Below are 12,076 nucleotides of genomic sequence, written 5' to 3'. Positions count from 1 at the left end.
CTGAGTGGAGTTATGTTCCAACACATCCGTCGAAGAATGTCTCAGCTCACATAGTTGTTATCGTATTATGTCAGAGGCATATTTATGGATAACATCTCTCAAATATATTTCAAACTTATCTATTCTACAGTTGTCAATATTTCTGCTAGAATTTAAAATATCTACATTCTTTGTGAAATAAAAATATTAAAAAGTGCAGATGAGATTATGGGACAATTTTGCACGACTCGTACACTGTATAAATAACATATCATATTTTCCTACGACAGGAAAGCAATAGTTTTCTCAGACGCCTAGTAACATTTCCTGCATAATGAAGCGTCGTAATTATCTACTGGGGCATGCAATATATTCCATCATTGTGTGTCAGCGTTTAGCTGACCATCCCCCTGACATTGCTGTTACCGACACGTAGACACAAATGATAAGTATAAGCTGATATGTATACACATATATTTCAAGTAGCACACGGGTCGAAACGCAGTCGACTATCAGTCAAACATTCCAGCCCAGTACAAAATCCCCTGAATTTGAAAAACTTAATCGGAACTGGAACGTCCTCAAAATGGTAAGTTTGTGTTTGCCTCTAGCTGTGTACAAATGTGTTTTATCCGACTGACATTGTGATGTCTATGCATGCAAGCTAAATATCGAAAGAGTACTGCAACGATACTGAAAGATTTCGCACAGTCGTTGCTACAATCTCTCTGATCTGCCCTGAAATATACCTGCACTGAATGTAGGCAATTTATTTGACGGCAAAGTAAATACGCGTGTGTGCGCCCTACGATACCTAACCTCAAGCCGGGTATGAGGCCCCCTCAATTTGTTAATTTTGTTCCAGTTTAACAATTAGTGGGTGATATCCACATGTTTGCAGATACTTTAGCACGTTCAAAAACTATTATAATGCATCTAACACAGTGTGTACATCGATATTGTCTAATGCCGTAGTAATGCGAAACCTGCATCGAAAGTTATTTTCTCCAGCACAGAGTACCGTTAATTTGAACGATTTCATTCGGGTCAACGCTACGACTTTCTAAAACGCTAGAGAATTCAGGAAGACAGGTAGTATCGGCGAGACGATAAAGAGACGTGTACAGTGCACAATGGAGGTGAATCTAGTGCGAGCTATATTCATATTTAATTCAATAACAGTAACTATATTGGGACTGCTAGTCGCATTTGCAGAGACTTACCTTCCTATAGCAATTACAAGCACATATCGGTATGGAAGGTATGCTGCAGAAGGAAAGGCAGCACTAATTCCACCAATAGAAGTTCCGAAAAGGTATGAGAAAAAAAGTTATAGTACTGTATACAAATTTTCCGGGTCCTAACTCGGAATTTGAGGAAACTATACTAAATCTATGAAGCTGCCATGTTTTTGAGATGACTAAAAACGATCGCTAATTATCCTGTATCAAATTTTCAGATGGTTCAAACATTTCTATGAATTTGCTGCACCTCTATCAACCTACACCTTGTCAATTACATTAAGATTTTATCTTGGAGTTGGAAATGTACCAGTAAACATACTTCAAATCCTCGATATTCTATTTGGGGTGAATCGGCAATCACTAGGTAAATTTTCTTCTATTTTAATATGTGACTTGAATTCCGTGTTACTCTTGCGACGAGATTTCTGTGTACATTGTTAGAAAAACACTATGATCAATTTTTGCAGTACCCTTTTCTTAGTGGTACCTAATCAAGCTCTTATTTTCAGTATCCCCGGAGCACACTACACTGGCTCTAGTGCTCGTAACAATTCACTGTTGGAAACGTTTCTACGAAACACATTATGTCAGTATTTTCAGTAATGTAAAAATAAATCTATCGCATTACATCGTGGGTTTTGTTCATTATGTGGGAACTATATCGTGTCTGATAGGAGAGTCAAATGGATTTTTTAAAGGTATTTTACTAATTCTCCAAAAACAGAAACTTGGGAATTATTTTGAATTACTCATTAATATGACACAAATTTTTTTCCAGGATCCAGACCTATTGTGAATTGGAACGGGTTGACATATATAGATTATAGTTGCTCTATTATATTCTTGTGGGCAACTTATAAACAGCTTATTTGCAACAAAATTCTATCGAATTTACGCAAAAATAAAAAAGGCGAAACTGTCACTTTGCAACACAAAATTCCGAAAGGTGATCTTTTCGAATACATCTCGTCTCCGCTACAATTGTCTGAAATTCTTGTGTACTTGATGCTGACAATTATACTAAGAAACAGCCAAACATTCTATTACATATTCTTGTGGGTGCTTTTGAACCAGGTAAGAATTCATTGAACTCTTCAGAACCAAGTGTTTGTTTTCTCTTTCAAGCTTACGTTACAAACAAAATTGTTATTTTTAGGTAGCAACTGGTCTACTTGGTCATTGGTGGTACGTCGAGTCATTTAAGGAATATCCAAAACAGAGAAGAGCTTTGATACCATGGATATTGTAATTGTACAACATTCACTATTGATTAACACTACGGTATTTTTTTGAAAATTATAAATTGTATTTTGATATTAAAATTTTTAAATATTACTAAAAGTACCTGTTGGTTTGAACGGTGTGATGTTATCTTGAGCTGTGATATAAGTGTATGATGCAAATATAGCAGCAGAGCACTCAATCCATAAAAGCAAAGAAGTCTTAAAATATTTCAACTACGTTCAACTTTCTGGAAACAGTGAATAATCTAACTATGTTATTGTAAACGCTGTTTCTAAAAAAAACTGAAAACGATTTCCATTATTTTCACCTTATGCAAAGAATTAGAACTTTCACTTCTATCACACAAATGGTAATTATGTGGACAAATTAGACCTGGAATGCTGTTTTGGACATAGTGAATATAATATGTTAGTGTAAATGGACATTTAACTTAGATCTTTCCATCTCTACAATAAATTTCAAACCGTCGCATTTGCAGAGAATTGTATTGTAAATAATTTATTCCATCGATTGACGATAATAAATTATCGCTAAATGTTGGTCTTGAAGGAGTTATGTATTTCTTCTGTGTTACGTCCGAGTTTCTTATTTGAAGAGAAGACTGTAAAATGCAACAAACAAATGTTATTATTTTGTAATGAAATGCCAAATAGTTTAAACTTATATTAAAAAATTTATATACCTATACGGATATCCTTGAGCCTTATTTCTAAATATAGAGAGAATTAAGCTGAAGAAAACTGCTACGAGCCCTAATCCAATAACAGCGAAAATTCTTCGTTTTCTGACATCTCCTTTCCGAGCCGCAGCTTCGGTCATCATAATCATTCCCAGTACCACAGCACCATCTAAATTACTATGCTAAGAAAACTATACATTTGGAAACCATTCAACATAAATGTACGAAAATCACATTTGCATTTACACTAGAAGGATACTCAGGACCATGACTATGTAAGTTTCAAGAATAAATTGACCCTGGGACGACCCGTGGATATAAGCAACAGCACCGTTTTGCGATTTGTGGATGAATGGGGGTCCTCTGATATGGTTCCACATCTGTCCAGAGACCATTGCAAACGTGAAGAACTGAAATCGTCCAAATAATAATACAAGATGAGACGATTTCCAGATAAGCGATGTGAAGTTGAGTTAAATATTTCATTGAATTTGAGGACCGCACCAAAGCATTGAGGCCCCAAATCGTCTTGTTGTATATGAAATCCAAGTTATTTCGTCTGAGGTACAAGAAACCACCGATCAATACTAGTAGCATCACCACAGCCACCGTACCAGAATAATTTGGCGGTCTGAATACCCTGATCTGTAGAAAACATGATAGTAAGTAAAATTAAGGTAGTACCTAAGGAGATATTAAAGTCATGTATTTAATTTAACTTAAAATATTGTAATAATCGGAATAACGGAAAACCAGAAGATTGTTAATTAGTTTATACAAGTGGATGAATGTGTGTGGAAGAATGCGTGTGACAAACTTTCCAGTGCTAATAATGCAAAAAGGTGATGAAATTTCAAGTATGTGCAGAGAACGGTGGACATGAAGCAGTTTTCGATCATTATATAATAAATTTGAGTATGGATAATGAACAATGACAATAACTGGTGTTTGTGATAATTATGATAAACCTAACCATCACAAAAGGGAGGCAAATGTAATGATTCAAATATAAATGCGCGATGAACAGGGCACGAGTGGATTAGGTTAGACCCAGGGAGTGGGGAACCTGGTCACAAATTTGAAAGTAGGAGGTTTTGGTCTACGTCTCTCCAGGAGGAAGGAGGTACGGAGGTGTTCCTCTCTGAACTGAAATAGTAACTGATCGAAAATCGACCATTTAAAAATAATAACGGAAATTTAAACTACTGGGACATACCTGTTAAATTAACAATTCAAACACTCGAAAAGCCAAGCAAATTTAAAAAGAGAGACGATAGAACGAGAACATTAAAAGTGCCATAAACCAATATAGTGCCTCGACGAAAAACCGTTATTGACAATACATCGTAATTTCAACCATATACACTGATTTTAACAAGATACACTGATTTTAAATAAATACACCGGGAATGAATGATGAATGAATGATGAATGAATGAATTTTAAAATTAATGACAGCCCATGTGTAGTCATATTTATAAATAAATTAAAATGGTCACTCTACTAATCATAGTTTGATAAAAGATTGTTAATATAGATTTCCCCTCATTGTTAAAATTCAAATATTATTAGAATATATTTAAAATTACCTGAATATCAGTGCGCTCAGAAATCCATTTGGCAATAGCTTCAGCGGCAAATCCGACTCTTTGAATGTCCATAGTATCAGTAGATTTTGGTTTCCCTTTAGGTGGGAAGTGTATGTATACAGGTGCTGTATTCAACCTTAACTGTAACAAATAAGGCAAGCATTTACATATCTGCAGAATGTCTGATAAGATCTGTTTACCATTTGGAAAACATCAGCACCCTCATCAAAGTCTACAACTGCAAAGAACAACTTGTTTGAATACGACTGGGAATATCTGAACGAGTTTGCCACTATGGTGAATTCATCACTTGCGTGTCTGAAATTAAAATAATAATATTGTTACTGCAATAGATGGTAGTTGGTGCACATATGCTCAGATATATATAACTGTTTGAATAACTTGCCTGCAAATTTGACATTGCCTCTGTGGTGCCATGGCTGTAAACATAACAATAACTGAATAATTCCTTGGTGTAGTCTTGACAAATTCTTTGAATTTTCCCCCATTGAATCGGAGCACTGGTCTCTTCATAGCCATTTCACTCAGCTGTTGAACCCGTTCTCCGAGAGAAGGACCCTGGTTCTAGAAATAATCAAACTCTGTATTAACAGTGATCAATGGATCGAAAAGTACAAAGATTAAATTTAGTCGTTAAACCATAGTAATTGAATAATTACAAACACACATATAAATTTCTTGCTTTCCAGTCGGATAATACAGTCGTAGAATTGAGGTTATGTTGTTGCAATTATAGTGAACATTATTAAAAAAAAATGTATTTGTAAGTATAGAAAGTCGATAATGGAATAGAAGATGACTGAAAAAAGTTACAAATATTTTGTACTTTAATGTAACAACTGTAGAAGGCGAACTGCGCTGATACGTCAGCCGGAAAATATACTCAAGAATAATATTTGTAGTACGCCTGCTAGAATAATACTTACGCCTTTAGTCCTGTACTGACCACTGACATGATTTAAATATAAAATGGTGACACTGAAAAGGGTTAAATAAAATCCACACCGCATAGTGAAACGTTTTTAACGAAAATACCTAACAGCTTCAACCTTTCATGACACGTCTACGGTCGACACTCAACAATCAGCTATAAGCAGACGAAACGAACGAACCTGACACATGATTGGCCCAATGACTAAGAACGTGTCAACCCCCAATGGGAGATCCATAAAGGTCCAGGATTAAATATTTGTTAATAGATAATGGCAAAGAAATGAATTGAAAAAAAATGGGGAGTAAAAAAATGGTGTCAACTACATCCAACTGGTAAGAAATAAGTCATATCGCCATGGAACATTGTATATTCCGATGTTCGAAATACAAGTGGACAAAATTCAGAAATCTGGACAAGACTAGCCTGCACCTCGCGCTCTGATCAAACGGTCAATTGAATAAAACAAAATGGTATTTCAGGGTGTACGAATGGTTCGTTAAAAAATATAAAATGACGTAGCATTTGTTTTCTACCATAATAAAGTGGAGGGTTTATAATGATTCTTTGAAAAGACAGAATTTAATTGAACGAAATTTGCACTACGTACGCCCCTGCCCTCCGTTAAACACCTTCTTCGTGATTGGACGATCCAGCGCCGCTGCAGCAAAAGCCATCCTACAATTGGTCATCTATTGTATTGCGTAACCGTTCCTTTCAAGCATTTGAATAGTTTCTATCCTCCACCGTTGCACCACGCAACGTAGCCAGAAAATCTGTACAAACGACGTTAGGAATTTTCCCTCGCAAAAGTTCGTTGTATTCAATACGCAACGGTTGCGTTACGGCAATCTTGGGGGTACAAAATCTGCCACAACATCGCATTTTTAAGATTTTGTTAATCGTGGAAGCTTAGGCATGTCCTTCCCAAGAGCAAGAATACAACGTTTCAACGAATTTTCCAGTGAGTAGTGTTTTACACCGAAATACAATATTCTTTTCCCTCATATCGAGACTGTAAGACATTTCATGAATTCACAATAGATTATTTCGCGCACGAGTATCGTTTACGTATAAATATTCATTCAGCAGTTGCAGATTTCAGTAGATAAACATCGCAGGTTTTGATTAGCAATTTTCGATGGTCGTATCTACCAATCAGCTACATTGTTTCGTTGGGTTGTGATGTGCATAGTACGCAATCGCAGTTACAGTTGCTAAACTGGCATTTCGACGAGCGTCTTTTTGATTTTTTCTAGTTCTCACATGCTAACCTGTCAAAGATTTCTATTGTCTTTATTCCATTTAGTCAACTGTAAGCTAATGGCCGAATTGATTTCTTCTAATTTATAACAGATGACGTACCACCTCCAGGTTCTTACGACCCAAAGATTAAAAACAAAATTAAGGGATTAGTAATTGAGAAAACAGATAGATTCCTTGACAGCAAAAGTATATCGAGTAGCTGTGCCGATTGCAACACATCGACATCAAGCAAGTCTGCTAGTCTCACAAGCTCCTCTGCATTCAAAGTAGTAAGTTCATTGTGATAGATAATGATTGAATTGTCATGAATATGGTGGTGTTCTAATTGTAACAAATTATTTTTCAACGAATTTCTTAGCCCCAATTACCAAAGAAGAAAACCACGACAAAGTCTGTACTCACTTCACCATCTGTAAAAACTAATAAAAAATGCGACTCCAAATACGACCCAACCAAGGAATTGGCCGACTTGAAGGTCGAATGCATCAACAAAGACAGAACTATACAGGAGTACGAGAAACAGATGGAAGAAATGAAGGACGACATTCAAAGGCTCGAAAAGCAATTGATGGAACTCAAAGATAAACAAATAGAAATCGAGGCTCGGCATAAAAAGGATCTAGATGAAATGGTATAAATCAATTATGACTTTGCCAGTTGATCGGTGGTAGTACAACACTTAGTTCACTGATAATTTATTTTCAGACACAAGACCGTCATCTGGCAGACATAGAGATGAAGACTAAAATGCAAAAAGTTCATGAAGATTTTCAGATGGAGATAAGCAAAATGAAAGATGAAGAGTGCAAGCTTAAAACCGAATTGATAAATCTAGCAGAGATTCGAAATGATCTTGAATCCAAACTGCAGCAACGTCAACATTTGGTTATTCAGTTACAATCACAATTATCAATGCTTGAATGTGAACTAGATGAATGTAAAGCTGAAAATGAAAATCTAGCTGCAGAGTCTGATAAATGGGACACAACCCTTACCGCTAACCATGAGACTGAAATAAAAATTTTGAGAGAAGACTTTCAACGAGAGAAGGATGACTTACTGAATCAGTATCAGAGTGAAAGACGTGAAATAGTACAATTGCAGGATAACCTGCATTTTGAAACTACTTCTAAGAAATGTTCAGAAGAGAAATTGGCAAAACTACAGTGTTTGTATTCAGATGTGAGTATTGTGAAGTCCATCGGACTGTTTCCATATTCACGATTGATGTCCACCACGAATGTTGAAGTATTAGTATAGTGATTCACTTCAATTATTATTCCATTAAAAATAATAATCCACAGGTTAAAAGTCGCTTAGAAGAGGCCGAAGGCGAACTTCAAGAGATCAAAGATCATCACTCACAGGTTCTAAAGAATCATTCACAGGAAATTGAAACCTTGATGCATCGTCATGCAGAAGAAATTGCTCGGCTTGTACAGAGATCGGAGGAATTTAAGCAGGAATGTGCAACGGAACGTGAAAAGGTATTTGCACATATCTATTAGCTCGACACATGAATAACAATACCAAACATAACCCAAATTATTAATACCTGTGATTCTTGATTTTCTTCTTTAAGGGTAGAGTAATTGAGGAAAAGGCAATGAGCAAAATACAGGAAGCAAAAAACTCAGTTGATGAAGAGGTGCGGAAAGCTGTTGAAAAGTATGCTGGATCTTTGTTATTGATGGAATCCAAACTGCAAACTGCACAAGAAAATTTGGCGCAAAAGGAAACTGAAGCTATGGAGCTATCGATTCAAGTTGAGGAACTCAAAAATTCTTCTGCCACAAAGGTAAAATTTTAGTTGCGAATTTCCCTTTGGTAAATCTGAGTTTCTTCTGCTTCATATCAGGAAAATAATATTACGCTATCTGATTCCTATTGTTCAGGAGAGTTCCAATCAAAGTTTACAGTCCGAACTTGACCGGACAGAAGCTGAATTAGCTGAAAAGAGAGAAGAAGTAAAAGTTTTGAAAGACCAACTTCGTAATGAAGCAGCTGAGATGGTTACACGACGAAGACGGTTAAGATTTTATCAGATGAGAAAAAAAACTGTGTACCAAATATGAGTGGTAAAAATGTTCTAATATTATAATAACTTTTACACTTTCCAGGCTGGACCTCGTCATGGCAGAAAATCAATTGACTGTTTCTGCTATCAGCGAAAGATTGGCCAAAAGTGATACTGAGGTTGAGCGTCTGCAGAGTGAATTAGAATGGGAGAGAATCCGACTGCGGGAACATAAAGATTTACTAAATACTATGCGCACCAATTCTACCCATGCATACGATCAATTGTTAAACTTACTCCAACAGTTGGATGGAAAGAAAGAGGACATAGATCAGTTGGTTGTCAACAACGTAATAAAGTTTGACACAATGAAATCCTTATTTGACGCTAAGATAAAAGAATTGAACGACGTTGCGGCTGCCGAAATTACAAGACTCGAAGCTGAGTGTGATAAGGTGAATGGCTATAACAGAGAGGTATGTCTAAACAAATGTTTACTTGAAAGGAAATCAGATAAACCTCATATTGAAAATGGCTGAAATAACTAATTCAAAATAACTTAAATTGGTATTTGGTATTGAAAAATGTTTGATTTGAATGCATCATCTCGCATTTCTGCAGCTGAAGCAGCAACTGACAGAAATGACTGGAAAACTGGGCGAAGCTCGAGACATGTTACTTAGAGTTGAAGAGCAGTATGATGGCCAAAGCATTGAGTTAGCGCAGCTGGAACTGACCTGTCATAAGCTGGATAAATTGTACAAGGAGACGAATAAAAAGTATGAAGAAAGTACAGCACAGTTGATGGAGCAGCAAGTTGTCATCGACAAGGTAAGAGCCTGATTTAATCATCAGTAGGCAAATTTAGTCTACTTTTTACGTTACCTATCGTCTATATTTTACAAATGGATTACCAATGTTTCAGGCAAAGAGCTACATCGCCGAATTTACCGACAAACTCGACATGATGCAAGAAAGGAGAAGTTGCAAGGTACATAATCCTCATTTCAGTAAAATTTATCACTCTGTTATTGAAGGTATTTTGTGAAATTATTAATTGTTATACTTCGTGTTCTAGGAACACTCCGTGAAAATAGAAAAGGATAAAGACAAGGTAGATAAGGTCGAAGCTGAACCAAAATCGGAGCTTGGAACGGAGTTCAAATCGGCGGCGTAAGTTGACAGTACTATATCTGGAATACTTAAATACATCTATTAATAATGTTATAAATTGGAAATTTTGAATTCCGTTCACCGCAAAATTTGTACCCGTTGACGTATCGATTGTTTTACAGCGACCTTTCAAAGTTCCTCAAAGATCGGGAGCTGCTCGAATCTAACTTGCGAAAAACCGAGGCAGAGTACAAGGACCTTGCAGACAAATATGCCGCAGTTATTGGCCACAATAATCATAAGCAAAAAATTCAACATATGATACAAATGAAGAAAGAAAAACTGCAATTAAAGGAGGTTAGTATATTATTCGCAGTGTTACTTTTCGTTGTATCGTACGTTTTATTCCGTCATCTGGATCTATCGTAATCAATAATGACCATTGTTACTCGGTCTTGTTTGGCACGTTTAATCGTTCAAGGAAAGGTGAAGAAGACTTGATATGGCACGACCTCGGCCTTGTTATTCAGGCTAAACTAATTTGTCGCTAAATTTTGTCTTAGGACGTAGAAGCAGCGAAGAGAATAATAGCGCAGCAACAGCGTACAATCGAGAAGCTGCGCTCCGAGGAGCGTAACCGGCAGCTTTTAAAAGAGAAAGAAAATCTGCCATCCTCCGTCGTGGCATCCCCACACAAGCCGACGACACCATTAAAGGACAGAAATATTTGAATTCTAATTTTCTGCATCTTAAAACGGTGGATCTCCCTTAATTTGTTGTGTTCGATATTAATTCTAGTATAATCCCACCATTCCGATCAGTATCGTTATCGTTATTACCATTATATTATTTATTCATGCACAAAATTCGTTATGAGTCGCTTGCTTCAACAAAGCAAAGGAACGAACGAAAATTCCCCCTTTGCCTTACTTTTTATTTGCGGTGCTCGGCAGGTAACTGTGCGTTAAAAATAAGAGGACCGTTTTCTTTCTGTACGATCTTGAATCCAGTGGCTTAAAAAATCGTACGAATAGCAACGAAAAGAAAAATGATAGTTTTAATTGCAATTTTTTCTTTTTGGAACTCCTGACGTTCGTTTCTTTGTTTGATTTCATCGTCAACCTTAGTTTTAAATACAGATGATATTTTTTTGGTTTCGCACGACTGAAGTGTACGCAGTACTCACTTTTAACTGTGTTTTTATAAATCCTACATGTATCTTTTTTATTTATGTTTTTATGCCAAACCGACATATTATGCTTCTGTATGGCCTGTTGTAAGCGCATGTTCGTAACTCCCCTTGCCTACACAGATATTGTTTTTCCCATCAACCGATGTAATTTAATAAAGTGTAAGCGTATTTTATTAAAATTTTTCAAAATTCTGATTTAAAACCTCCCTAGTCCCTGAAAGTTCGTCAACGCCCAAGAATAAATCCAACCATTGGGTATATCGCGATTTTGATGTCTGTTTTTTGAAAAAGACGTGTCTCTGTGATATTAATTTCAGGAAGGATGAAAACCTAATTAGCATCCCCCGCGTTTCGCGTCAGAGTTTGTATACCTTCGGCGTTCGACAGCCGCATGGACCGGAAGTAATTTTAGCCGGGCGGAAGCCACCCCGAAATGGTAACATCCGGCGTGTATCAAAACAGCTTATATCTATACTCTCGCTGTAACGTTGATTCGGAATTAGCGGACGGTCAATCTATTTTCGGTACCTACGGCGAGTACAGAACCCGGTTTCTCGTCCAAACATCAATACATCACCGTTAGATTATAATCGATCGTTGATAAACTGCGCTAAACTTCAACATCCCAATTTGGACTCTGAGGAATATTCTTCGACGCGAATTGGCGATTGCGTCGATGCATAAACGCTGTACGCAAGCACTTGCTCCCCGCCGATATACAACACGTTGCGTGTACAGGGGGAATTGCTTTCACCCGCGCGCATTGATCGTTGCAACGTCGTCGAGACATAAGGGGGAAC

The 12,076-nt window shown here is 36.8% G+C and overlaps 3 protein-coding genes across 5 annotated transcripts; 2 read left to right on the top strand and 1 right to left on the bottom strand.

The window, feature by feature from the left end:
• Nucleotides 1–385: 385 nt before the first annotated feature.
• On the top strand, nt 386–2,731 carry LOC124221320 (polyprenal reductase). 3 transcript variants are annotated; one of them, XM_046631208.2, is made up of 6 exons: nt 386–568; nt 991–1,294; nt 1,439–1,587; nt 1,733–1,921; nt 2,002–2,297; nt 2,380–2,731. In XM_046631208.2, exons 2-6 carry the CDS (start codon nt 1,113–1,115, stop codon nt 2,470–2,472), a joined length of 909 nt encoding a protein of 302 aa, XP_046487164.1. In that variant the 5' UTR covers nt 386–568; nt 991–1,112; the 3' UTR covers nt 2,473–2,731. The 3 variants fall into 3 exon arrangements, with proteins under 3 accessions (XP_046487164.1, XP_046487167.1, XP_046487165.1); XM_046631211.2 differs by having other exon boundaries at nt 845–1,294; XM_046631209.2 differs by having other exon boundaries at nt 386–1,294.
• Ostgamma (oligosaccharide transferase gamma subunit) lies at nt 2,520–5,848 on the bottom strand. Its single transcript, XM_046631207.2, has 8 exons — nt 5,684–5,848; nt 5,143–5,321; nt 4,937–5,054; nt 4,737–4,877; nt 3,652–3,792; nt 3,407–3,557; nt 3,151–3,316; nt 2,520–3,069 (listed from the first exon to the last, which is right to left on the bottom strand). Exons 1-8 carry the CDS (start codon nt 5,765–5,767, stop codon nt 3,054–3,056), a joined length of 996 nt encoding a protein of 331 aa, XP_046487163.1. The 5' UTR covers nt 5,768–5,848; the 3' UTR covers nt 2,520–3,053.
• A 552-nt stretch (nt 5,849–6,400) lies between these two features.
• On the top strand, nt 6,401–11,449 carry LOC124221318 (hyaluronan mediated motility receptor). The gene is made up of 13 exons (XM_046631206.2): nt 6,401–6,652; nt 7,045–7,223; nt 7,313–7,585; nt 7,660–8,136; nt 8,259–8,441; nt 8,537–8,752; nt 8,850–8,983; nt 9,075–9,447; nt 9,593–9,802; nt 9,897–9,962; nt 10,050–10,144; nt 10,267–10,441; nt 10,648–11,449. Exons 1-13 carry the CDS (start codon nt 6,607–6,609, stop codon nt 10,813–10,815), a joined length of 2,595 nt encoding a protein of 864 aa, XP_046487162.1. The 5' UTR covers nt 6,401–6,606; the 3' UTR covers nt 10,816–11,449.
• Nucleotides 11,450–12,076: the final 627 nt, after the last annotated feature.

This window comes from Neodiprion pinetum, chromosome 6 (genome assembly GCF_021155775.2).
Source record: "Neodiprion pinetum isolate iyNeoPine1 chromosome 6, iyNeoPine1.2, whole genome shotgun sequence".
In the NCBI taxonomy this organism is placed as follows: Eukaryota; Metazoa; Arthropoda; class Insecta; order Hymenoptera; family Diprionidae; genus Neodiprion; species Neodiprion pinetum.
Note: the sequence above shows the minus strand (reverse complement) of the source record. Positions and strands in the feature narration are given on the sequence as shown.